Consider the following 25,710-nt stretch of genomic DNA (forward strand, 5'->3'; position numbering starts at 1 on the left):
GGGGGGGCTTGGCAGCACTGGGACCTGCTCAGCTCCTCATCACATTCAGCCGGTCAGAGGATGGAGGCGAGGTGAAAACACATCTCATTGGCTCCCGCTGCTCCATTTAAAGGAATCCAACTGGTTTGTCCTTTAAGATCCTTCAGCATCTCGTAAGAGGAACTTTAAACGTTCGCTATATTCTGAAAGGGAGCATAAATTTTGGAAGATCCGATTTGGAGCGTGGAGCAACGTCTTTGAGCCACTTTTCTATACAGCCTATGTAAGAGAATCTCGTCAATGATCGACGAACGATTTAAGAGCAGCAAAAAGCAATATTTCTTGCCTCACTGAAATAACCTATAATAGAGAGATTTCTGTGGTGCACGAGGGATCTCTATAAGAGCTTTAAAGGGTTACTTAGGGACTTTATTCCAGATCCAAAGGATGGAGATATGAATGATTAACACTCGACCGGCTGATCAAATATTAAGTCATGGAACGATGGGGCGCTTTTTTATAAGTAGGCTACATAATATTTTCCCACGATATGGAGAGTTCGCCATGCGCTCCTTTGGGAACCTCTGCTGTTGGTAACTTTTATACCATGGATGCAGGAGGGCTTTCAACAAGTTTTAGGGCTCGTTTATCTTCTGGAACATGATTCGAATTGATTCTGCGATTTTGTGAGGTAATTACGCGAAAGCTGCAGGGTTACTGAAGACTTTTGAATAGGTTTTTGTCATTCATTTATCGCACGATCCGGAGAAGACCTCGTCGGCTCTTATGGGAATTAAACACTCCTCCCGCTGTTTGCTCCTCAGGAGAAAAATGGCGGATACGGAGAGCACTGAGGTAAGCGACGTGGATTAACAGATCAAATATAACGAGATATACAAATATAATAATTAGCGTAAGAATTATACATTGAACTCTGAAGTTGGGAAACGTGTTTAAATGTACTTCAATTTTTTCTCTCGCGCGAACCAAATTGTCTTTTACCATCCCTAGCACACTTCACATGTCATCTAATTTTTATGAAATGTAAGCCTATAATAATAAAGTGCTAAATATCGACTGTGTTTGTATTTTGTCAATAAAAGAAAGTGTTCCAGCGGCGTTCTGTTGCTATGGTTACCTAGGCAGGTGCACGCGACTTCTGTTCTTAAGCGTTTACTGTGAAAACAAGCGAAGCGTGTACGCTAACTTTTATGGTTATTGAAATAATATTTGAAAACGCTGTTGAAACGTAAAATATTTACATATACATGATAATTTTGTAAACTCACTGGCGTACGATATTAATAGAAGCGAGCATTAAAGTCGTCATCTTCCTGGAACGGTTGCTTCCTAGAATGCTGCTTTGGGGTGGACAAATGGTTAAAGATCTGGGCTGGTAACCAAAAGGTTGTAGGTTCAATTTCTGGAGTCTGGTCGCTGTCCTTGGTGCTGCACCTGCGTCGGGGAGAGCAGCTGTTTTAGAAAGAACTTATTTACACTGATTTAAGAAGAATATCCTTTTGATTATTATTTTTAAAAACATCTTTCATATTAAATCCACATTAAAATATATAAAATGTATTGCAGTCTTAAACAGTAGTCTATAAATCATGAAACATCTAAACAAATAGCCTACTAACCTGACATAATTTTTGGATAAAAATTACCTTCATTATATAGCTGAATCTTGCTTGAACGTGTTGACTACTTATTGATGCACCCAAGTGCCCATATCAGTGTAAGGCCAGAGTTTTAGTGGAGAGCAGTGAGGGTGTTTACAGCTGGGCAGAAAGCTAAATATCTGAGTCATCATCCACATAGTTGGCTGGTGGCTTAAATCGCAGGACTACCAAGGAGTGGAAACAATGCACGGGACAGAAAGGTTACTGAGGTTGCAATTTGGTGCTGCAACTGAGCAAAACACTTTGATGAATTCCACTTTCATTAGTGGCCTTGAACTTTATGCAATACTCAGTGAGGGATTAGGCAGCTGGAATGTACTGACATAGTCATGAAAGCATGAAATCTAATCCAGGTTCATTAAAGTATGAAGAAAAGGGCCGTATATAAGGAAGCTTTTGTTATAAGTTCCTCGAAGTTCAGCGCAGAAGTAGGTCAGCATATAATGTCAAGGGATCTTTAAAACACTGTGATGGATCCTGCCTGACCTCTGAAACCTCTCCCAAAATAGCAAATACACTGAAGACTGCTCTGCACTAGGGCTGTTAGTCTGTCAAACAGGCTTCCATAGAGAGTAGATGGAACTACAATCTTAAAAATAAAGGTTCCAAAAGGGGTTTTCACAGTAATGAGTAATGACATAGAATTGACACTTTTGGTTCCCCAAAGAACATTTCAGTGAATAAATGAGCCATTTTTTTATTGATTTTTTAATGTGAAGAACATTTTAATTATTTAGGAACCTCCAATACATTACTGATGCATGTCTTTAAAATATATAATACATAAAATATTTACATATACGTGACAGGTTTTCAAACCCACATTAATAGAAGCGAACATTCAAGTTGGCTGTAACATTCAAGTGATCTTGCTGGAACAGTTGCATAATTAAATGCTGCTTTGGGGTGGACAAATAGTTAAAGATCTGGGCTGGTAACCAAAAAGTTGTAGGTTCAATTGCTGCAAAGATTAATCCAATGAGAAACACACACAACCTGCTCCAGAAGTACTGTTCCTGTAATAAGTGTACTGTCTGTCAGACACTTTGTATAAAGCATAAGGGAAATGACTAATTAGTGATTGATTGGTAATTAGTGGATATGCCAGGTTTTTACGCAATCTCAAGAGTTTACAGAAACTGTATCAAACTGACTGCAGCCATGTTGAATGAAGGAAAATATGTTTGTGTTTAAATTAGTGATAAAAATCAACATTTTTAGATGGGGACCTCTGGTTGAGTTGCCACTGAATGACCCAGTTGACAAAATAACTGCATCTAAATGTTCTCCAGTGGATATAAACCTGAATGCAATTGTTTGGGTTTCAAAAGTATAACACTTACAGTAGTGGTTCTTGCCTGAGAAAACACCACTTAGTTCTGAAATGCACACTGGCAGTTGCAGCTTTATTAGACGATGTCCAGCCAAAGCAGAGAGGGCTGCCCATGAATCTGCAAAATTCATAAGAGCTGTTCTGAACACATTAATGATTTAGATATGCAATGCAAAACAACTCTTAAACTCTTAAGTTGTTCCCTGTCATAAATGTACACTAGAATAAAACGCTGGCAGTTCTATTTGTGAAAGGTTCCCAAGAGCACCTATTTTTCCTCTCACGCACATCAATCCAGTTATGTCACGAAAAAACTATTAGAGTTCTCAAGAGCATGGTTGAAAGGTGGGGTGTTGCCGAAATGTGCCATTTGTTGAGGTTAAAAATAGAATGTGAATGAGATTTGTTAGCTGACTGGAGGGGCAAGGACATGTGTTCCCCCTCCCATTATTCTAATAGATGCAGTCCGAACACCTTTACGCCTCTTGATACAGCTGCTCTTCCCCTCTGCTGACACTCATTATTTTAAATCCCCTGAGCTGAGAGTCTGCACACACACCCACCCACCCACCCACCCACCCACCCACGCACAGGCAAATATAGGTACACTTATGCAGATACAAATACAGCCACACATATCTTCGCTATCCAAAAATTGCAAAACAACATATGCGGTATGTAGGATATTAGGCCCAAACATGAAGAGTTTTGTGCTTTTATAGGAGAAAAATGTTCTAGATTAGAGGTTTTCAAACTTTACATAGTCATGGTCTGTCCATTCAGACTCTTAACTAACTCCAGGACCCTTAATATGAAAAAGATGTATTTTATAATATATTACTTTTAGTAAATAAGAATACATATAAACTAGATAATGCATAACAAATATATATATATAAATATATATATATATATATATTTATATATATTTTTTAAAGAAAATCTGTATTTGTCAAAGCTTTTAGTGGCTAATGGCAATTTCATACTCATTTGTTGTCTACAGTGTGGGATAATGGTTCATTAGTATTTTCTCTGCGAGGTAGAGGAATGGCCAAGCTTCTCTGCAGGATGTAGATGTGCTAATCAGAGTCCGAGAGGCTCACCATATGTAATGCTTGTCTTAAGTCATTTCCACGCCAGTCTAACTGTCCTGTGCTCCCTTTGCTCGTAGGGCACAAACTGCCTCTGCCAGGTCTTGGAATTGCTAGACATTCTGGGAAGGCTCTCCTGACATGATATAGGACAGTTTTTAGACAGCACTGAATATAGTGTCACTATTCATTTTGCTTTTTAAAGGATCATGTACCACATTAATCTGTCACAGTTTGGGTGATATCATTAACAACAGTCCAGGTAAATAAAATAAAATAAAATAAAATAATCTATTAAAAAAATAACAATACAACAAAAATATGTTCTGTAATATAATAAATAATCTATAAATACATTACATTTAAATAATACAGTCACTCTAAGAAAAATTTGGACACTATTAAATTAGAAACATGTCAAACCTAACGGCATATGAAAAAAAAAAAAAAAAATGTTAGACCTTTTCTTAGTTTCATATAAACTCAAGATTCTCACAATTCTGAGTTTACATCACACGGTTGTTTTTTGTGTCTGCCATGAAATAAAAATTTATTTCATAAATTAATTTATAAAAATTGTAATGTTTATGTCTTGTAATTCGGACTTTTTATAACACAATTACCTTTATGTATTTTATTCCATGGTAGAAAAAGGCTTCCATAGTAAATAACTTTTTTATTTATATTATTAATGTATGTATCATTTATGCATGTATGTATTGCATTATCATATTTCGTATATTTCATATGTCATATTTCTTAGTTCGCTACTTTGTTAGACATTAAAACATTTTTATGTATGGTTTAAGTGTCAACATATTTTTTTGTGATACTGTATAGCTGTAATTATTTTTTTCAAAGTACCACAGCTATAATTTCTTTTTTGTTTATTTTGGGGTAAATAAATTAGCATTTCTTTGTCAGATTCACCTGCTGAAGCTCTCTTTTCCCCTTTATAGCAACAGCCCCTGAGTGCTGCCCCATCCCAGTCGGTCCAGCCATCTCCTCTGCCCAAACCAGTGTCATCGGTCCATCATGCCCAGAGGCCCACACACCCGTCCCACGCGCCTCACACCCCTCACTCTGCCAACTTACCCAGCTGCCCCGGCAGAGGAAAGATGGCCAAGTTCCTCAACCCCGACGAGATGACCTCCAGGGATTACTATTTTGACTCGTACGCCCACTTCGGCATTCATGAGGTATGAGCACATCAGAGCAGCGGTTGCTTGCATTTAAAAGACATGCTGAGACGTGTGATGTAGGACATAAGTACTCGTGGTAATCAATATCAGTCATGTTGATTTATGCCGGGAGTTATGTATAATGTAGAGTATGCAGAGAAATGGAGCAGGAGCGAGACGGGGTGGGGGTGTCATTGAATTATAGGATGAGAGAGCAGGGAGAACAGGAGGTTCAGGCGAGACCTGCAAGATTAATTTTGTTCAGACTCATTTTTAGTATATAGGTCAGATAGTTTTCCCTTCCCTCATCTCAATGTGACAGAGGCGTACACCCAAAAAGCTGCATAGATCTGAGCAGACATGCTGTAATAGTGACAGCAAGTTTTTTTACGTTATCACAGGTTGTCAGAGATCCATGTAGTAGTCTTATTTTGGTTTTTGTACAGTAATGCTAATAATAGTTATTGTGAATGAAAAATGTTTAATATATGCTTTTATGGTACTACAAAATAAATAAATATATGAATAAGAATCATGTCTAAAAAACAAGACAATACCATAATGCTTTTTATGTATGTTTTGAAACACACTTATAATGCCCGAAATTGTCACCTAGACAGACACATCACTAAGTATTGAATTTTTATTGATTAGATTTTATAATCACATTGCTATATAAGATCTTTAAAACAGAATAGCAGACTATGTACATAAAATGCATATAAATATCACTTGTCCTCTATATCTCCTAATAATATGTCTCAGTAAGATGATATTTATAGTAAATGTTAATCATTTAGAGGCCTAAGAAATGTGTGTGTATCACATATGATACAGAAGGCTTTATATGGTTAAACTTGTTTAAATCTACTGAATAATTTGTTGACTGTGTTTTAAAACTGAATGATACGGTAAGATATACCAAGATATGTCCATGTCCAAAAAACATCACATACAAGTGTAAAGACTGAATAATTCATTGGGTGTGTTTCAATACAAAGTGAGCTGCCTACCTAGACAACATTTTCTAACTAACCTAGACAAAAGATCTAACTAACCCATGCTGCAGTGATGTATTAGTAATGCCATGGTATTTTTATATATGCACCATGCTAATGAGTTATTACCATATTAATACACACTGAAAATAATTGGTGTAGGATTTACTAAACAATTTCAACTCAGAAATTGCTAGTAAATTCGGGTTGCAAAATTCCGGGAATTTTCAAGACTGGAAACTTTCCATGGGAATTAACGGGAATATATGGGAATTAACGGGAATTAATGGGAATAAACTGGAAATTTGCTAAATTGCAGGAACTGGGAACTTAAATGTAGTTGAGAACAAAAACTTGCAGCATAATCTTGGTTAAAACAACCAGTTTTAATGCAATTTCATTTTAATTTCTATTCTACACATTGCTCAATCGCACACAGCACACTGCTTACTGCGGGGCTATCGAGGCCACGCCCCCTACATGCACTGTGCTTATCTACCATTACATGCACAGATCATTTCTTAAATCCTGCACACAAAATATCAAAATGTCCATATTGGTAAGTATTCATATAAATTACATGAATATTACAAAAAATATTTAAAACTTCCTTGTGCTGTGTGTAATATACTGTGCAACTAAATTAGGCTATACCATAGTAAAAAAAAAAAAAAAAACTGACTGAACAAACGTTTAGGTGAGATAATAATAAAACAAAAGTCTAAAAATGACCCTCCCCCACACACAATCTTTCCTGTAGCTCAAATAGTAGAGCATGGCGCTAGCAACGCCAAGATCATGGGTTCGATTCCCAGGGAAAACAAGAGCTGATCAAATGTAAAAACTGTAACTTGAATGCAATGTAAGTCGCTTTGGATAAAAAGCGTCTGCCAAATGCATAAATGTAAATGTAAATCCTCTCTAGTCACCTAAGAGGGGGATTCCCCTACATTTTCTCTGAAGCCGCACTTTCTGCATTTGAGCCCAAAGACTACATCGAAGTTTTGATATTCTAAATATATTTGATCTATGGGATTCATGTTTAACTAGTAAATACCAAAAAGTGTTTATACAGTAGCTAGACAGTTTATGAGGTAGGCTGTGTGCTATATAGCTCAAGCTGTGATGCTCCTTCTGCTAGCAAGTTTTCTGTTATCATACAGAAGTGCAGTACTGGTCAAAAGTTTGGACACATTACTATTTTTAATGTTTTTAAACATTGCATATCTTTTGCTCATCAAGCCTTCATTTATTTGATCAAAAATACAGAAAAAAAAAAACAGTGATATTGTGCAGTATTGCTGGTATTACAATTTAAAATATTGGTTTTCTGTTGTAATATACTTCAAAATATAATGTATTTCTGTGATGCAAAGCTACAGTCTTCAGTGTCACATGATTTTTCAGACATCATTCTAATATGCTTATTTATTATCAATTTTGGAAACAGTTGTGCTGCTTAATATATATATTTTTATTATTATTATTACCTGTGATTCTTTTTTCAGGATTCTTTGATGAATAAAGAGTTTTAAAAAAACAAAAAAACATTTAAAATAGAAATCCTTTTTTAACAATACACTACCATTCAAAAGTTTGGGGTCAGTATCTTTTCTCTTTTTTTTTTTAAAATAAATTAATACTTTTATTCAACATGGATGTGTTAAATTAATTTTTAATTTTTAGTTAAATTAATAACTAAAAAGTAGTAGCAAAGACTTATATTGTTAGAAAATATTTATATTTTGATAAACTGTTCATAAGTTTTTATTCATCAATAAATCCTGAAAAAAGCATCACAGATTCCCCCCCCCCAAAATGTAATTTTTTAAATTTGTATTAGTTTGCATGCAAGTGAGCCTATGATCAAAAAAATATATAATTCTGTTTGTATATGATACAGTTTTATAAATTTCCAATTAAGTCCCATAAATTCCCTTAAATTCCCCAAAATTCCCATAAATTCCTGGTAAGTTTCAAATTTGGAATATTTCCAAAGTTCCCCAGACGAAGTTCCCATGGAAAGTTTCCGGAAAACTTCCAGAAATTTACCGGAAATTTTCCGCCCCTTTGCAAACCCTACAAATAAACAAGTAGAACATTGAATTAAACAGAATATTTTGAAGTAGGAAAACTGAAATAGTATTTTCTTGTAAAACCTACTCCAGTTGGCACTCAAGAGTTACTATATATCTATATATTGTATGTATATATTACTAGCATATTGGCTGTTTATTAGTACTCATAAAGCACATATTAATGCCTTATTCTGCATGGCTGTATTTTAGATCCATTAAACATACTGCACATACCTATATAAAAAAATAATAATAATCTGTTATTAATTACTCACCCTCGTGTCATTTCAAACCCGTAAGACCTTCGTTCATTTTCGGAACACAAATAAAGATATTTTTGATGAAATCAGAGTGCTTTCTGACCCTGCATAGACAGCAACACAACTGACACATTCAAGGCCCAGAAAGGTAGTGAGGACATTGTTAAAATAGTCCATGTGACATCAAAGGTTCAACCATAATTTTATGAAGCTACGAGAATACATTTGTGTGCAAAGAAAACAAAAATAATAACTTTATTTTACAATTTCTTTTCTTCCGTGTCAGCCTTCGCTGCACGTTCAGGAGAGTACCATGATGCATTTTTATTTTTGGGTGAAATATCCCTTCCTAACTTATTAACTATTAGTAAACAGAAAATTAGGAGTTTATTGAGGCAAAGTTAATAGTTAGTTAATAGTGAGAACTGGACCTTAAAATGTGACCATATGTGTGTACATCTGTGCATGAATGTACAGGAAATGCTAAAGGACGAAGTGAGGACGTTGACATACAGGAACTCCATGTACCATAACAAACACATCTTCAAGGACAAGATCGTGCTGGACGTGGGGAGTGGTACTGGCATCCTCTCCATGTTTGCTGCCAAGGCCGGAGCCAAGCACGTGTACGGGGTAAGAGGGCGGCCCTCCTTATGCCTAAAACCACATGAGCCTGTAGCCTCCTACCCTGCTGGAACCATTCGCACAGCTCAAAATAGCATCATGTGTGGCAGTCGCACCAAGAGCTTTTGAAGGTGTAAACGAATAATCCTCTTTTGTAGGGAAATATGATGTCATATTACCACCTACTTATTTCATAATAAGGATCATAAATATAAGTTCAAAGCAGATCAAAACAGGAAAATAGTCTGTTTAAAAGCCATAACAACATATGATATTCTAGTTTCTTTATACTGTATAAATGTGTTTGTATATTATCGCAAACACTTGTATGTTATAACTCATTAATCATTCAGTATTCATTATATATCAGTCAAAATTAGATAATTAATTTTGCATGCTCATTTAATCATTTTTACATTTATATTACCTTTCCCATCATAATGTAATGCAATTAAAGTTAATCGGCTGGTCACACACACACACACACACAATCAAGACACAACCGGACTACCATGTTATACCAGCACTATACCATAACACCACCATAGAATTTTTTTCAGGGGCCCCTTCCATTTTTCTGTCTTGCAATACCTTCGATTTCATTTCATTCCATTTCTCTTTCTCACTTCCTGTCGTGTCCATTCAAAGCTCTCCCCTTCAATGCATTCCTCCCCAGTGGTTAGTAAAGGTTCTTAGCGGGCAGCCTTTATTGGCCATGCTGATATATCAGGCTCTAACACACTACATTGTGAGGCTGTGGTAATTGGTTCTTTAGATAAATCTGAGAAAGAGACAGTGGGAAAAAAGCAGTAAAGGTCAAAAAGGCCACATTAACCATGTGGTGCTTGTTTTGCACTTTCGCTTTGAGAACTAAAGCCAAAGCTTGTTAAGCCAAGTTAGAGTACGAGCAGAGAGAGAAACTCTCGATTTTATGTGTCCTGGAAACCTCTTGGGACAGAATGTTCTGAGAGCTTTTCTCGGTTTTCAGAGGAGAGTGAACTACCTCGGGAAGCTGAGCCGCATGCGGGTTTCTGTCTGAGCTGCGGTCTCTGCTGTAATTGAGCTGATATGATTTGCACCTCGCTGCTCTTATCCAGTTGCACTGTGATAATGAACAATTCTCTGAATGGCTTCATCATATTTAAATGCCAGAGAGTGCAAACTCTCCTCAGTGTCTATGTTAAAGTGCTCATCACAAACTCAAAAATACCACTTGCTCAAAATTGCAATGCAGAATATAAACTAGATTATTACATTTTCTGAGGAAAATGTGAGTGATGCTTGCCAACTCAAAATGCTCTGCCACAATATTCTGGCCTTTTATATCCACTTTATTTTTAACGCATGAACGGACACTGCCATGTTTGAACTTGAATTGTGCCAGGGTTTCAGTTGTTTAGTTATTTTAGATGTACAAAAACAGTCCATTATGCTGATTGATGTTACAAACGGGTATTTGTTATTATATTAATTATCAATTATATATAATTTTTTAGTGGGGCTCGAAATACATTATTTGGGTAACACTTTACAATAATTAACTAACACGTTAATACACTTTAATACATTAACTAACATTAACTAATCTAACCTTATTGTGAAGTGTTACAATTAATTGTTATTAAAGCATATATACAGTATGTTCACAAAAACACGTGTTAAATTAAACAGAAAAGCAAGCAGGTGTGCATAAATTTGGCATGGCAGCCCATACAAATAATAACCGTTTCCTTACTTAAATCCTGCTTTGGACCAGGCTCGGTTGCAGAATCACATCTGTGCTTCTGAAATTATTATCTTTTGTAGTAGGTAGCTATCTCTATGTGGCCGCTTGTCAAGCATGAAAAACACAAGTTTTATTTAAATTCTGAATATATTATCGTATACAGCATGCAAAGAGTGCTCACTTTATATTTATTAAAGGGGTCATCAGATGCAAAATTCACTTTCCAAGTTGTTTGAACATAAATATGTGTTGGAAGTGTGTGTACACATCCACCCTATAATGATAATGATAAAAAAAATTTTTTTTAAATCCCTATTTTAAAATCCCCTTCCTCAAATCAGGCTGTTCTGAGATTCCTGTCAGAATGACGTAGTCCTGTACAGACCTCTCCCACGATAGTTGATTGACAAGACCGTCTTACCTTAGATCCGCCCTGAGTGAGCACTCATCAGTCCGCCGACTCCGGTGCAGGGAAGACAAGTGATTGAGGTGTTTTGTTGTTGGATGTAATAATGAATATATGTGTCCCGACATCTGAGCCGCTGAAGATGCAGAGGATTAACGTTACTTTCGTTTTGAAGGGAATGCGCTGATCCCGATCTACATAAATGCGTCTTATGTTCGCGCGAATCATTCGTGATCCAGCTTCATCTACAGAAGAAGTGAGTATAAGGGTTTTTTATGAATCTTTGCAAATCGCCTTTCTTAATAACGTGCTAGTTAGCCAGTTTCACGGCTAAAGTAAACAGTACTGCTCGTCACCCCACTGAAGAGAGGGGCGGGGTCAGCAGAGATCATTAGCATTTACAGCAACATGGACTAGAATGGCTTGCTAAATCAGAGCTGATTTTGACATGGTAAAAAAAAGTGTTTTTTACACTACCATTGAGAAATTTGAACCAAAGTATGTTATAGACTTTTCATTAAGACCCTAAAGAATCATATCAACTTGTGGAAAATGGGCATCCGATGACCCCTTTAAAAACTGTCACTCATTCATCATGATCTCACAAAGTTCCCCAAAAAAACAAAAAAACAACGAATGTGACTACACGATGAAACCTTTTTTAATGTCTTTGTTAGAAAGAAGTTACAAGCATGATAGAACTCAGCACAAAAATGGTGACTGGAGCGGTGAGTGCGTGGATTCCAACCTAAACACCTCTGATTGGCCACTGCGTTTTAGAAATCAACAAACATGTCTGTGATTGGCTGCATTGCTCACGTCTGCAAAAATGCATTGTAAATTCATTTGACGCTTTCCAAAGCAGAAGGGCAGATACACTGGATTGTTTGCCAAAACTATTTCATTATGCTATTATTACTGTCAGGATTATGGACCTGTCTGTGTTGTGTTTTGCTCCCTGTGACCTAGTTTCTCCCTCGTGTTGATTGCTAATTTGATTCCAGGTGTGTCTCGTTTTTCCCTGATTATCCTGTCTTTAAAAGCCCCAGTCCTTGCAGTTAGTGTTTGTCGGTCCTTGAATGTCTTCCTTGTGCTCTATGTTTCCCTGTTGGATTATTAAAGACTCTTGTTTTGTGAATTCCTCGTCTCCTCATTCCTGGCTTTCTTGACTCCTTGAATTGTGACAGAAGGACCGACCGATACAGTTACCTCTGCGTCTACCCTCCGTTTTTGTTTTCCGTGTTTTCCCAGTGTTTTTTCTTTCCGTTGTGTCCCCATGGATCCACTTCTTCACCTGGAATACCTCCTTCTCCTGCTGGAGCAGGGGGAGAGATCGCTCGAGGGCCACACCAGACTGTTCCTGGTACTCACCAACCTCTCCAGCTGCCCGGATGACGCGCTCTGTGTGTTCTATGACGCCAGCTTAAACTCCGCGTACAGAGCGCCGTCGTCCGAGGAAGGCCTTCGAGCGAATTTCGCCACGTTTGTGGAGTGGACACTCCGGACCCAGTGCCCAGCCCACCATCTCCCCGCTGCGTGGAGCGCATGCCTGAGCCCACCGCTGACGGAGAGCCGGAGCCCGCCGCAACCGACGAGCCATCGCCACACGGAGCGAAAGTGCTGAGGATCGCCGTGGAGCCAGGACCGCTGATGATGTCAGTCAAGGTGTGTGAGCCGGCAACAATGCCCGCAACGTCGTCTGTCAGCCCCTCCACTCGCCCTCAGCCCCCTATCTGTACAGTGCGAGCCCCACGGGACTGCCATCCTCCAGCGTCGCCGGGGCTGGAGTATCCTTCACCTCCGCCTCCAGCCTCCGAGGCCCGGACTCCGCCTCAGCCTGTCGAACCGTCGGCTCCACCATTGCTCCTAGCTCCCTCCTCTCCGCCATGGCCCATCTGTCCACTGGCTCCGCCGGGCTCCCTCGTCCCTCCGGCTCCGCCTTGGTCTGTCGTCGACCATCCTGCGCCTCGGGACTCCACTCCTCCGACTGCGCCTCGTCCCTTCGTCCCTCAGGCTTCGTCAGGCCCCTTCATCCCTTCGGCTCCTCCTCAGTCCTCTGTCACTCCGGCTCCACCATGGCCCTCCGGATCCTCCCCTTCGCCCTTGCTCTTCGGCTCTCCATCTCTGCCTCGGGCTCCTCCACCACCTGCTCCGCTGCCGTTGGTCGGCCCCCTGGAGTCGGTGGCCATTCCTCCTCCATGGCTCCTCCCTCCGTCAGCTCCACTGTGGGCCGCTGTTAGGGCTGTGGCCTGGGTCCAGCTGGAGTCCTCCTGCTCCGGGTCCCTCCTGTCTCTTCCCTGGCAGCAGGCAGTTAAACTCAAGTCCAACCGTCCCCCTCGGTCCAAAGGGGTACTAGTAATTTTATTCCAGGACAATATCAGTTAAGTTTACAGACATATTTTTCAACCCTGAAGTATGTGAAATACTGCCTTAGCAAACCCTATAATTACCACATTAGTTAACAATTTAAATAATTTATATATGTTTATTTTTTATAAATTATTTAAAAAAATAATTTTAAACTGAATAGTTTATTGTTCGAACTGGTTGGCAGCTGGTTATGTATTTAATCATATATTTTTTATAATTAATAATAATACATTTTGCATAACTTCTGTAAAAATAGAGCATGGTGTTAGCAAAGCCAAGATTATGGGTTCAACTCCCAGGGAATATATACATTTATAAAATTTACAGCATAAAATGCAGTATAACCCGCTTCAGGTGCGTCTGTCAAATTCATAAATGTAAATGTAAAATATTCATGACCTACTATAGCTCATAACTTTGTGGATGTTCATGATGTTTAAAACTAGATAATTATTTGCTTCCACATGTAACTTGCTATAACGTGGTCAATTATCATAAATTAATTTTGACTCATTCCTTAGTCTGCAAAAAACGTTTAAAGTAATGTATTTTCACGAGAAGTGTATAGGACTTATAATTTTGTGACTGTGTTACTTACTTACAAAAAGCAGTTTTTTAATTGCTGTTTTAGGTGGATAAACCCATGGTTATGTGTTACCAGCATAATTTTTCATTGGAAACAGTCCTTTTGTTATGTCCTACACATACCATGCAAAACTTACTTAGTTACTTTCTTAAATTTATCATGACATGAGTGTACAGGGGAAATCAGCACAGTAAGATACCTTTTTGATTGAGCTACTTGGTTGAAACATGTTCTTTCAAAATGAAAGAGTTAAGCCAAATAGTAACTGTTTTTAAGTTTGATCCAGTATTAAATCAAACTAAATTCTTTAAATGAAATGAACATCAAAAATCAATTTGAGTACATGTTAACATAGAATTCTGCTGTATTATGGCTGTGGTTTTAACATTTACGCTGATACAAAGACTCACAGACTCCACTGTGAGTGCATTACAGTGAACAGTTTCACAAACTGTTAATTTCTTGAATGACATATATTGAACTAGGAAAAGTCCATTAATGCTTAGCAAAATATTTCTGAATGAACAAAGCATGCTGTTGAGCTATACTAAAATGGATATTTTCACCAAATAACTCAAACTGTAAATGAAAGAAAGAGATAAAATCATCATGTTTAAAGTTGTCTTGTTTGCAAAATTTTGCCCTTGATCTCTTGTTTACTGCAGCTCATGCCCAGGCACTTTCCTCTCGCTTGATCATGTACATCAAGCACTTTTCTTCTGAGAGTGGAAATGTGCTGACTGTGTTCTGGGCTTCTTTGATTACTTTTAAACTCAATGCTGACCCACTGCAGTACGTGAAACTTTTCCAGAAACAGGTGGGCCTGCCATGTAGATTCTGATTGTTTGTCAGTTGAAGCGATGCTGACTGACTCCGTGTGCTCCACTGGAGTTGACGGCGATGGCTATAGACACTAACGACGGCTGGAAAAACACAAGGGATGTCATGAGGCAGAGGGATCTGTGCTGTCTGGAATCAGCCTCTCACTTATACAGCTGACGGCTTCCTACTTAATCTCTCCTCTTCCTTTTTGCCTCGGGCCACTGACAGCCCCTTTACTCTGTGTGCTCGTTTACGTATATTTCTGTCTGACAACGGGACAGGAATCTGGACTGTTTGTGAATGCTAAATAGGGCTCTTTGGGTGGCTGGAGGCTGATCAGAGGAACGTGTCTAATGGACAGGACTGCAAGTTGCAAGAATCATAAGCTCTCGATGTTGAGAGAATGTCTGTGTAAGCCATTAAAAACAAGACACACTAGCATTCAAAAGCTTGGGGTCTGTACATTTTCTTTTTTTCTTCAAAGAAATTATGTTATTCATCAAGGATTCAAATCACACGAATCGGACTAATCAGTCTCAGTCTTGTCTAAAAGGGGATATAAGAGAAGGTAATAAGAGGTCTACCAGCTATAACAGAATCAACAAACTAGAAAGTTTAAATCTTCATATTGTTCTGTTTTTTTCCCCCTTTCCTCAGATTGAATGCTCAAGTATATCAGAATATTCGGAGAAAATCATCAAGGCCAATCACCTGGACAGTGGTAAGCAGATGCGATGTGTGTAGATATTGTATAAGTGTGTGTTGCTGTGTAGTTAGCTTGCTTGTGTGGGTGTGTGAGAGAAACAGAATGACAAATAGGATGAGACGTCGACAGGATAAAGAGTGGTTGTTGAGCGTTCTTCTATTCAGCCTCCTAAATATACATAATTTAAAACATCTGCAGTATCTGAATATTAAGAGAGAATTTGTAAATGTTCAGTATGATTTATAATAAATATAAATGATACAATGATTATCAAGGACACTGTCCTCCCAAAAAAGACATTAATATGTATTTTTGTCTCATTTTCAAATTAAAAAAAAAGTTTGGGGTCATTAATTTTTATTTATTTTTTTAATGTTTTTGAAAGAAGTCTCTTTTATGATTACCATGGCAAAAATTCAATAGAAACAGTACTATTTTGAAATATTACTGTTGTCTATTTTAATACATTTAAAAATGTAATTTATTCCTGTGATGGCAAAGCTGAGTTTTCAGCATCATTACTCCAGTCTTCAGTGTCACATGATCCTTCAGAAATCACTCTTTTTGAAGTCACTCTTTTCTCTCAATCAGGAATAATTTCTTACAATTTTCAGTGTTGAAAATAAAAAAGTTGTGCTGCTTAATATTTTGTGGAGATTGTGATACCGTTTTCCTTGATGAATAAATAGAATGTTTAAAAGAACAGCATTTATTTGAAATATAATGTTTTTATTTTATAACAATGTAAAAGTCTTTAGTGCCAGTTGTGACCCATTTAATGTAGTCTTGCTGAATAAAAGTATTAATTTCTTTCAATAAATAAATAAAAACTCTTCCTGACCCTAAAACAAAATAGATTTACTTAGTAATTGAAGTGCTGGTTTTTACTGGAAAACAAGACAAAATACTAGTCTCTCTCTCTATATATATATATATCAAAAAAGAGATTTTATGGCTAAAACATATTTTTATTAGTACTCAATTGCTGCACAGTGTGATTATTTGTAGTCATAAAAACGTCATAGTTAAAGGTAAAATTAAACATTTCACTTTCTGTATGTTTTCAGTTAGCCTTTAGTTAACAAGAAAACCGCACATTTCTAATAGTTTATCCTATAACAGGATGCTCTATTTTTGATCAGGCATTAGACCACTGATGTATCTTTTCTTGAGAGTTCAACAAAAGCTGATGCTGCAGTCTTAGCTGGAGTTTCTCTGATGTTTGATTGGTTTGACTTTCTACAGAGTAGGAAGGATCTGTCAAGTGTCTCTGTGGCCTTATTTGTCTGTGTTCCAGTTATAACCATCTTTAAAGGGAAAGTGGAAGAGACAGAGCTGCCGGTAGATCAGGTGGACATTATCATCTCAGAGTGGATGGGTTATTGCCTTTTTTATGAGTCCATGCTCAACACAGTCATCTACGCCAGAGATAAATGGCTGGTCAGTGTTTATGTGTGTGTGTGTAGTACAGAAAGTACATGTGAGTGTGTGTACTGTATATACAGCCAGTGTCTCTGCAGAATGAACAAACACTCTGTGTTTTTCATCTTTAGAAACCTGGAGGTCTGATGTTCCCAGACAGGGCTGCTCTATATGTGGTGGCCATTGAAGACAGGCAGTACAAGGACTTCAAAATTCACTGTGAGTCCCAAAACACGAGCACACACAAACATCTTGTATTCTTAAAGGAGGGTTTTATCTATCCAAATACAATCATGTTTACAAGTTTCTAAGCTGATGCAAAAAAAAAAGCAAATAAATACATTTAAAAACTTTTTTTGTGTGTGTATCCTTCAGTTAGAATATCAAAACATCTTTTAAACAGCATAAACCTATGTTCTTCTGCTGCTTCTGTTGCATTTGATGGTGGTTGGCAAACCAACTGGGATGGAGCATGAAGTTCAGATGGAGGAATGGGAGAGGAAAAAACAAACAAACAAAAAATCCTTCTAATCAGATCTGTATCTCACAAATATTAAAATACAGAATTTTTTTTACGCCCTTAGCTGTTTCTGTGCATTCTGAAGTATATAGTATAATGTTAAAATAGGGCCTACCTCAACCAGTATTACAAAAAAATGTTTCTAGACAAAATTGCCTACCCTAGCTTTAATATTTTTTGTAGAAATACTTTTTTCAGCATTATTAATAAAGCTAATTCTGATTTATTGAAAAGAAAGTTCAAAAGAACTGCATTTATTTGAAATATATATTTTTTAAAGTCTAAGGTGTTAAAGTCTTTACTGTCACGTTTGATCAGTTTAATAATGCATCCTTGCTAAAAGTAGTAGCAATTTCCTTCAAAAAACTAAATAAATAAATAAAATAAATATTAATAGTGATTAAAAAAAGTGATGTTTATGTCATGTTTGTTCTATTTGAATGGATGGTAGATGAAAGGTTAGAAATATGTAGGATCTACCTTGGTTAGATTTAATGAGATTTAACTTTTACAGATTCTCTTCAAGCTGTTAAAGTGTTCTTCAAGCAGTTTATGCTAATGCCTTCTACAGTGCATATATCGTTCACTATACATGTGCATTCCAATACATTTTGAGACATGTAATCAAGTGCTTATTTTTACATACTTGTGTAGAGTATTTTTGGGCCTTAGTTATGCTGTTTATCAAAAATCAAATGATTTTATATTTGAGCAGGGTGGGAGAACGTTTATGGTTTTGACATGACCTGCATCAGGAATGTAGCTATGAAAGAACCACTGGTGGACATCGTGGACTCAAAACAAGTGGTATCCAACGCCTGCTTGATCAAGGTCAGCCATTAAAATACTTCACAAAAATCATGTACTGTATGTGTGTGTTTCTCACCGCATGTGAGCTAGACGAGAAGCTCAAGCGAGATCCACAGAGAATACAGCAGCATTAGTATGTAACTGATCATTAGCTGTATCACTCAGTGTGACAGGTACATAATGATCCGTTGAAATGCAATTTCATTTCATTATAAACCACTGGAGAAGGTTCTGATGAGATGATCATTGGTTGAATTGGATTCATCAAGCCTGGAAAGTTTATGGCTCCAAAGATGGACTGTGAAATGCATCTGCAAACCTGTCATTTTAACTGCTGAAAGATAATATGAAAAAATATATATTTGAAACAAAAGGCTTTTCGGCTTTTTACAGATATAAATTTACCAGCTCTGTCACAACTAATCCAATTTAAAACTTTGATGTAAATCAGAGTACAATTTGATATGTTGAGGTCTAAATAAAGTCATTTGAGAATTTTGTATATGTGACCCTGGACCACAAAACCAGTCTTAAGTGTAAATTTTTCAAAATTGAGATTTATACATCATCTGAAGGCTGAATAAATAAGCTTTCCATTGATGTATCAAAAAATCCAAATATTGAGAAAATCGCCTTTAAAGTTGTCCAAATGAAGTTCTTAGCAATGCATATTACTAATCAAAAATGAAGTTTTTATACATTTATGGTGAGCAATTTACAAAATATCTTCATGGAACATGATCTTTATTTAATATCCTAATGAGTTTTGGCATAGTTTTTAAAAATAATTTTGACCCATACAATGTATTTTTGGCTATTGCTACAAATATACCCCAGCGACTTAAGACTGGTTTTGTGGTCCAGGGTCATATATGTCAATCATTATTTGTACAAATATAGATAAGCACATATAGTGGGCATTTTTTAAGCTACTTAATATATAAATTGTATTGCATTAAATATCATAATATCAAACAATAGTCTACAATCAAATAATGACAGCCATTTTTCTAGTTAACTTTAAGTATGCACCAGTATTAAAAATCTGAATATAAAATATATTTTAAATAGAATGCAATGACATTTTTAAGTGCCATATAATTAGCCAAATACCGTTTGGAACCATTCCTTTTTCTACTGATTGAAGCATGTCCTGAATTGACCTTAGAGGAAATTATATCCTGATATTTCCGCCTATTCTACTCCAGTCCTTCTTTAAAGTTTCAATAAAGTAACTCATTTTAAACATCAGATCTGTCAAATGAAGCAGAGCTGGGACATAATGGATGAAGGCACTTAAATTAAGTGGTGAATGGAAGTGTGACGCACACATTGTTGGTTTGTTTGATATGGTGATTAATGCTCCATTTCAAACTTTGAGCTTTATAACTTGATCTAAAGTAGATCGGACACGTTTACAAATGGGAGACTTGATGTCTAATGGAAAGTGAGAGTGAGAGGAATATAAAACCACAGAGAAAGAGAGAAAGGTTTACACTTCAATAACAGTTTCCTGTTGTTTTTCAGGTAAATATATCAGTGTTGGAGGCAGGGCTCAGTTTACTGTCAGGAAATGATGGAGTCTGAAACAGCTGTCTGAACATACCGATCCAAGAACAGTAATAACATCCTAACATGATTATTGAAATGCTAGCCGTACAGTATGACATTTTAGAAGAAGAGATAGATAGAGAGCGAAAGAGATCAAGTGTTTTACTCTCTCCCACAGTAAAGAGAAATTACTAAAGAGATCTCTTTGATATTTCATGTTCTTCCTAGACAACATTGAGATTAAATGGAGACCAAATGGAGAAGTCTCCTGCTTCTCAGATTTATCTTAAGACCTCAATATTTTCACATACATCTCCTCCAATGTCACACAATGTGTTCAGAAGTCGGCAATGAAGATCTCAAAATGTACTAAATTCTCAAAATGTACTAAATGAATGTACTAAACTCAAAATGTATTAAATTCTTCCAAAACAAAATGATCTCATATGGAATGTTAGCAGAAAAATCTGACATAGTTGATAATTAAAGAAATTAATTTTTTCTTTTTCTTTTGCCAAAAACATACCTTTCCTCAGACCATCCAAGATGTAGATGAGGTTGATTCACCACTGAGACAGATTTGGAAGAATTTAGCATTGCATCACTTGTTCACCAATGGATGCTCTGCAGTGAATGGGTGCCATCAGAATGAGAGTCCAAACAGCTGATAAAAACAGTAATCCACAATTTAAAAAAACATTTTTTTTGGACTTCAAACCATTGTTTCCAGCTAAGATATGAGTCCTCTATTCATAATATTGCTTTCTCAAGATAAAGAAATCTTGTCTCATCTTGTCTGAATCAGGAGAGAAATATGCACAGATCAAGCACCATTTACAAGCAAAAACAAAACAGTTCTAAACAAATATACCAATGAATTTTGATGTGAGAGTACAATAGAGGATGGACTTTTCCATTGGAGGAAAATTCATATTTTGGGCTAGAAACAATGGTTTAATGTTAAAATGCCTTAATGATGGATTTTTTTTTTTTTCTTAAAAACTCATTTACATCTTGGATGACCTGAGGGTTAGTGCATTTTCAGCATTTTTTCATTTTTGGCTAAACGATTCCTTTAAAAGAAACCCAGCTGAGAATGTCATTAAGTGCCTTAGGCCATGAAATAGCAATTTAAGCTTTCCTCATCTTTTCTCAGGAAGTGGACATCTACACAGTGAAGCCAGAGGAACTGTCCTTCACCTCCTCCTTCTGTCTGCAGATCCAGAGAAACGATTATGTCCACGCTCTGGTCACTTACTTCAATATCGAATTCACCAAGTGTCATAAAAAGACTGGCTTCTCCACAGGTGTCTGTTTTAAAATTTCTCTGTTCTGCATCTTGAGCCACAGTGGTGTATGTGAATGTGTACTTTGTGGTCAGTGTCTGCCCTCTAGTGGCTCAGTTGTGACACAGCCTGTCCAAATATATATATATATATATATATATATATATATATATATGGACACGAATAGCTGCAGTGTTGTGTTTTGTGATTCCCAGACACACTGATCTGAGGGCGCTGTTAACTTCTATTGGCCTTTGAGGTTCGGTGTATTGCTCAGTCAGCACAGGCGTTTCCTCATGGGTGGAAGCACAAGTGATCTTTTGTTTGGCAAGAAAACTAACACTCAGACACAGACTTCGGGTCGTTATTTTCTCTCTAACGCACACACAATGTTTTCATTTTATTTGGCAGCGGTTTTGAAAGAAATATGGGCTTACAGAGGTTTATCTGTCTGGCAAAGCTTTAAAATCTGAATCTGTGAAGTGCATTTGTCAGCAATACTATAAGATTCACTATTGTATTTTGTTATGTTGTATAGTTTTGTCTATTTGAAAAAAAAAACAAAAAAAACAGACAGGATGATCATGACCCTGAAATATTGATCAGCTCACTGTAGTTCATCTTTCTTATTGCATGGCTGCTTCTGAAATAATGATATACTTGGACATGAAATATAGATTTAGATATTGAAGTTTAAATTATATATAGGCTAAGAAGAAAGAGAGCTTGGAGTGGTCAGTAGAGGCCATTATATTTGATCAGAATCAAGTGTTTCATAGAGCAGCGTAACAATGTGTTATATAATTAATATTTTATTGTATATATTTTCTCTACTGTAGCACCAGATTCCCCGTACACACACTGGAAGCAGACAGTGTTTTATCTGGAGGAATATTTGACTGTGAAAAGAGGAGAGGAGATAGTCGGCACCGTCAGCATGAAGCCAAACGAGAAGAACGCAGTAAGAGCCCACCTAATTAATAATTAAAAAATTCAATTAGCTTTCAAGACCCTCTTTTATTTTTTATTTTATTTTATTCTATTCTATTCTATTCTATTCTATTCTATTCTATTCTATTCTATTCTATTCTATTCTATTCTATTCTATTTTCAGTTGGTTAATATAAGTATAGTCAAAAATATGTTTTCCATATTTTTAAAAACTACCATTCAAATGTTTTGGGTCAATAAGATTTTCTAATCTAAGTTTCTTACATTCACCAAGGCTGGATTTAGTTGATAAAAAATATATTGTGAAATTTTATTACAATTTAAAATAGCTATTTTCTATTTGAATATGTTTTAAAATGTAATTTGATTCATTTGTACATTGTAATTTGCAATTAAAATGTAATGTGGAGGCAAAGCTGAATTTTCAGCATCATTACTCCTGTCTTCAGTGTTACATGATCCTCCAGAAATCATTCCAATGCTGATTTGGTGCTCAAGAATTTTTTATTTTTTTTATATTATTGTTGAACACATTTGTGCTGCTTAATATTTTTGTGGAAATCTGAGATTTTTTTTTCTAAAATAGAATTTTGATGTAATGTTATAAAAGTCTTTTAAATCCATCCACGCAGAATAAAAGTATTACCTTCTTTTGAAAAAATAAAAATAAATAAATAATAATAATAATAATTCCCCCAAACTTTTGAATGGTACTGTATAGTTCAATGCAACTTGCTTATATATTTTTTTTCTTATAATTAAAATGCAATTTAACATTCTTGTTTATCTATCCAGCGTGATCTGGACTTTACCTTTGAGCTGGATTTTAAAGGTCAGCTATGTGAGGCCGCTATCGCTCACGACTATAAGATGCGCTAAGTATCCAGCAGTGGTGAGAGACGGTTTGTGACAGCACTCAGAGAAGCAGAGGCAGGGGCCGCTCCGGATCACAGCTACAGCCCTGCTGCTGGGAAGAGACAGAGACAGAGAGAAAGACCAGCACAGAAGTTATCTCTGGGAGTCTTGCCAACGTTTCTGGAGCGGAGTGGCACTTCTAGCAATAGCAGCCTTGCCTTCGCCGACTCTAGCCTGCACTAGTACGCCATCTCTCCGACTGTTCAGGGGCCAACTATGACTACACCCCACTGCAAACAAAAGAATGTCATGTTCTTATGAATGTTAAGTGTTAGTTTATGGTTACACTTTGCTTTTACATTGGGAGTGTGAGATAAGATATTTAATATTGAAGGTTGTCCCAGGCATTAAGAATATCTCAATTTAACATATCGTATTAAGAAAAGTAAGGTAAGTGATCTCATAGATTTAAATTTAAATCAGGTTTTAACAAAATCCAGGTCATTCTCAGAAAATAGTACAGTTTTTTGCTAAAAATAATCTACTGCTTACTAAAATATCATTGGCCAACGTTAAGAATTTTTTTTTTTTTTTGCACCTACAAGGTTGGCAAATACAACTGATGCTTTACGAAGCTAATATAATTAGTACATAAATATTGATGAAATCCATAAGAAAAACATTGTGGTGAAACATTTTTTTCACCACAATGTTTTATCAAAAAGATCAGTTATGTTTAAATGTCATGGCATAAGCTGCAATTTTTTAACTGAGTAATTATACATAGACCATTAAAGAATATTTGAATGTCAATTAAAGCTAAATTGACATATATTTAAATTAAATTTAGCTATTATTATATTATATTATTATATTATATTGTGATGAATGGGGACATCCAAATTGGAATCAAATTGCATGGCAGTTTCATACTGCAATAAAAACCAAGCTTTTAAAAATATAATTTATGTTTTATTTTAAAAGGTCTTTGAATTACACGCCAAATGTAATTTTATAATATAAAATAATTAGGTTCTGCATCCTATTAATTATATATAGTACATCGTGTGGACACCATTTCCTGAGAACAGCACATCGATTATAAAATTTGAGATTTGGGGCATCGATAACAGTTTTTTCTTGCCTATGATCATCAGAGGAAAACAAATCAGATGCTAATAATGGAAACTGAAGGATAAAAGAGTGATTGCAATACAGTGATGTGGTAAAATTGTAAATTTGTTTTTCTAGTAACTTTATAAGACTGCAATATGTAGTGTAAGTATTATTTATGATTCTAGGTGTGTGAAATTACATTTCCACTTACATCTGCTAACTGAGCACAGAGATGAAAATAGAAAAATAGAAACAGCACACGATACATATCAAAATATAGATGGCATGTGAAATTCTGGCTCTGTCTGCGGTGAGATCTTGATGAGCTGGACTCAGATGGCACCTGCTGCTCTTCACCTGTGCTCTTATTAGAGTCTTTGCCAAGGCCATGGCTGGGATCGTCCCGGTCCATCTGTGACCCCCGTGTCACAGCTGACTATACTGTTCAAGTCCTCACCAAAGACATTCAGTTCACTTGCAAAGCACATTGTTCGTTAGCATTATATTTCTTGTTCATAGTTTGTTTTTACTATAGGTATTTATCTGATTCCTTGGTGGAATATTTTGCAATATTGGGAAGCGTGAATAACTATCTTCTCTGTGCAAGGAATGTTTTCCTCATCCATTATCCATTTTCAACTGGGTGTTTGGTATTGAAATTTGAGGTTTACATGTTAAAAAATGATTATTCTGCCATGATTTGAGCATCTGTCGAGATAATAGTAAATAAAATTGCTTAAAACTAATTAAAGCTAGGTAAAATGTTTATAGGTGTACAATAGCATGCCTTTGAAAGCGTATTTGGCTGTTTATGAAGACATGTTGCTGTTGTGATTAAAAACATAAAAAGAATAAACAGTTCTGAAACGTGGGTGATGTTAGATGGTAAAGCAAATAAAAGTCATTTGTCCATTAATGTGAGGTGTAATGCTTGATTGTGCTCTATTCTAAATGTAGCTCCACTTGTAGTCCACAAGGGGGCTTAAAAGGATTATAAATATAAAATAAATGACACAAGTCTATCTGAAGTACTTACGGTGACCATACGTCCTTTTTATGCTGGCTGGGATTTCTAAATTGCCTAAAATGTCCGGGTTTTGCCTTTATTTTCCTATTTACATCTCTACAGTCCTCATACAATATATGTGTGTTACATTGTTAAACCGTTCTTCTGTAGATCCCACCTTCTCACACCTGATTGGTCGATTATCTACAATCTACAATCGCTATTGGTCAAACTACTTTTCAGTCATTACCTTCAGCAAGCATGAAAACAAAGCCAAAACCGGACATTTTAGGCAATTTTGACATTCTGGCCTAGACAAAGAGGACGTATTGTCACCCTGACTTTGTTTGA

The 25,710-nt window shown here is 36.4% G+C and overlaps 1 protein-coding gene across 7 annotated transcripts; it reads left to right on the top strand.

The window, feature by feature from the left end:
• Nucleotides 1-25,469, top strand: LOC131524742 (protein arginine N-methyltransferase 8-B). Of its 7 annotated transcripts, none has more exons than XR_009267063.1 (10): nucleotides 1-834; nucleotides 5,045-5,284; nucleotides 9,080-9,235; nucleotides 15,794-15,857; nucleotides 17,140-17,282; nucleotides 17,396-17,483; nucleotides 18,500-18,615; nucleotides 21,302-21,452; nucleotides 21,647-21,791; nucleotides 22,271-22,348. XR_009267063.1 is itself a non-coding variant. In XM_058752037.1 (10 exons), the coding sequence occupies exons 2-10, from the start codon at nucleotides 5,204-5,206 to the stop codon at nucleotides 23,259-23,261; spliced, it is 1,005 nt and encodes a 334-aa protein (XP_058608020.1). In that variant the 5' UTR covers nucleotides 1-152; nucleotides 5,045-5,203; the 3' UTR covers nucleotides 23,262-25,467. The 7 variants fall into 7 exon arrangements, 6 of the variants coding, with proteins under 6 accessions (XP_058608020.1, XP_058608017.1, XP_058608018.1 ...); XM_058752037.1 differs by lacking the exon at nucleotides 21,647-21,791 and adding an exon at nucleotides 23,178-25,467 and having other exon boundaries at nucleotides 1-152; nucleotides 22,271-22,392; XM_058752034.1 differs by lacking the exon at nucleotides 21,647-21,791 and adding an exon at nucleotides 23,178-25,466 and having other exon boundaries at nucleotides 22,271-22,392.
• Nucleotides 25,470-25,710: the final 241 nt, after the last annotated feature.

Source organism: Onychostoma macrolepis, chromosome 18 (assembly GCF_012432095.1).
Source record: "Onychostoma macrolepis isolate SWU-2019 chromosome 18, ASM1243209v1, whole genome shotgun sequence".
NCBI lineage: Eukaryota > Metazoa > Chordata > Actinopteri > Cypriniformes > Cyprinidae > Onychostoma > Onychostoma macrolepis.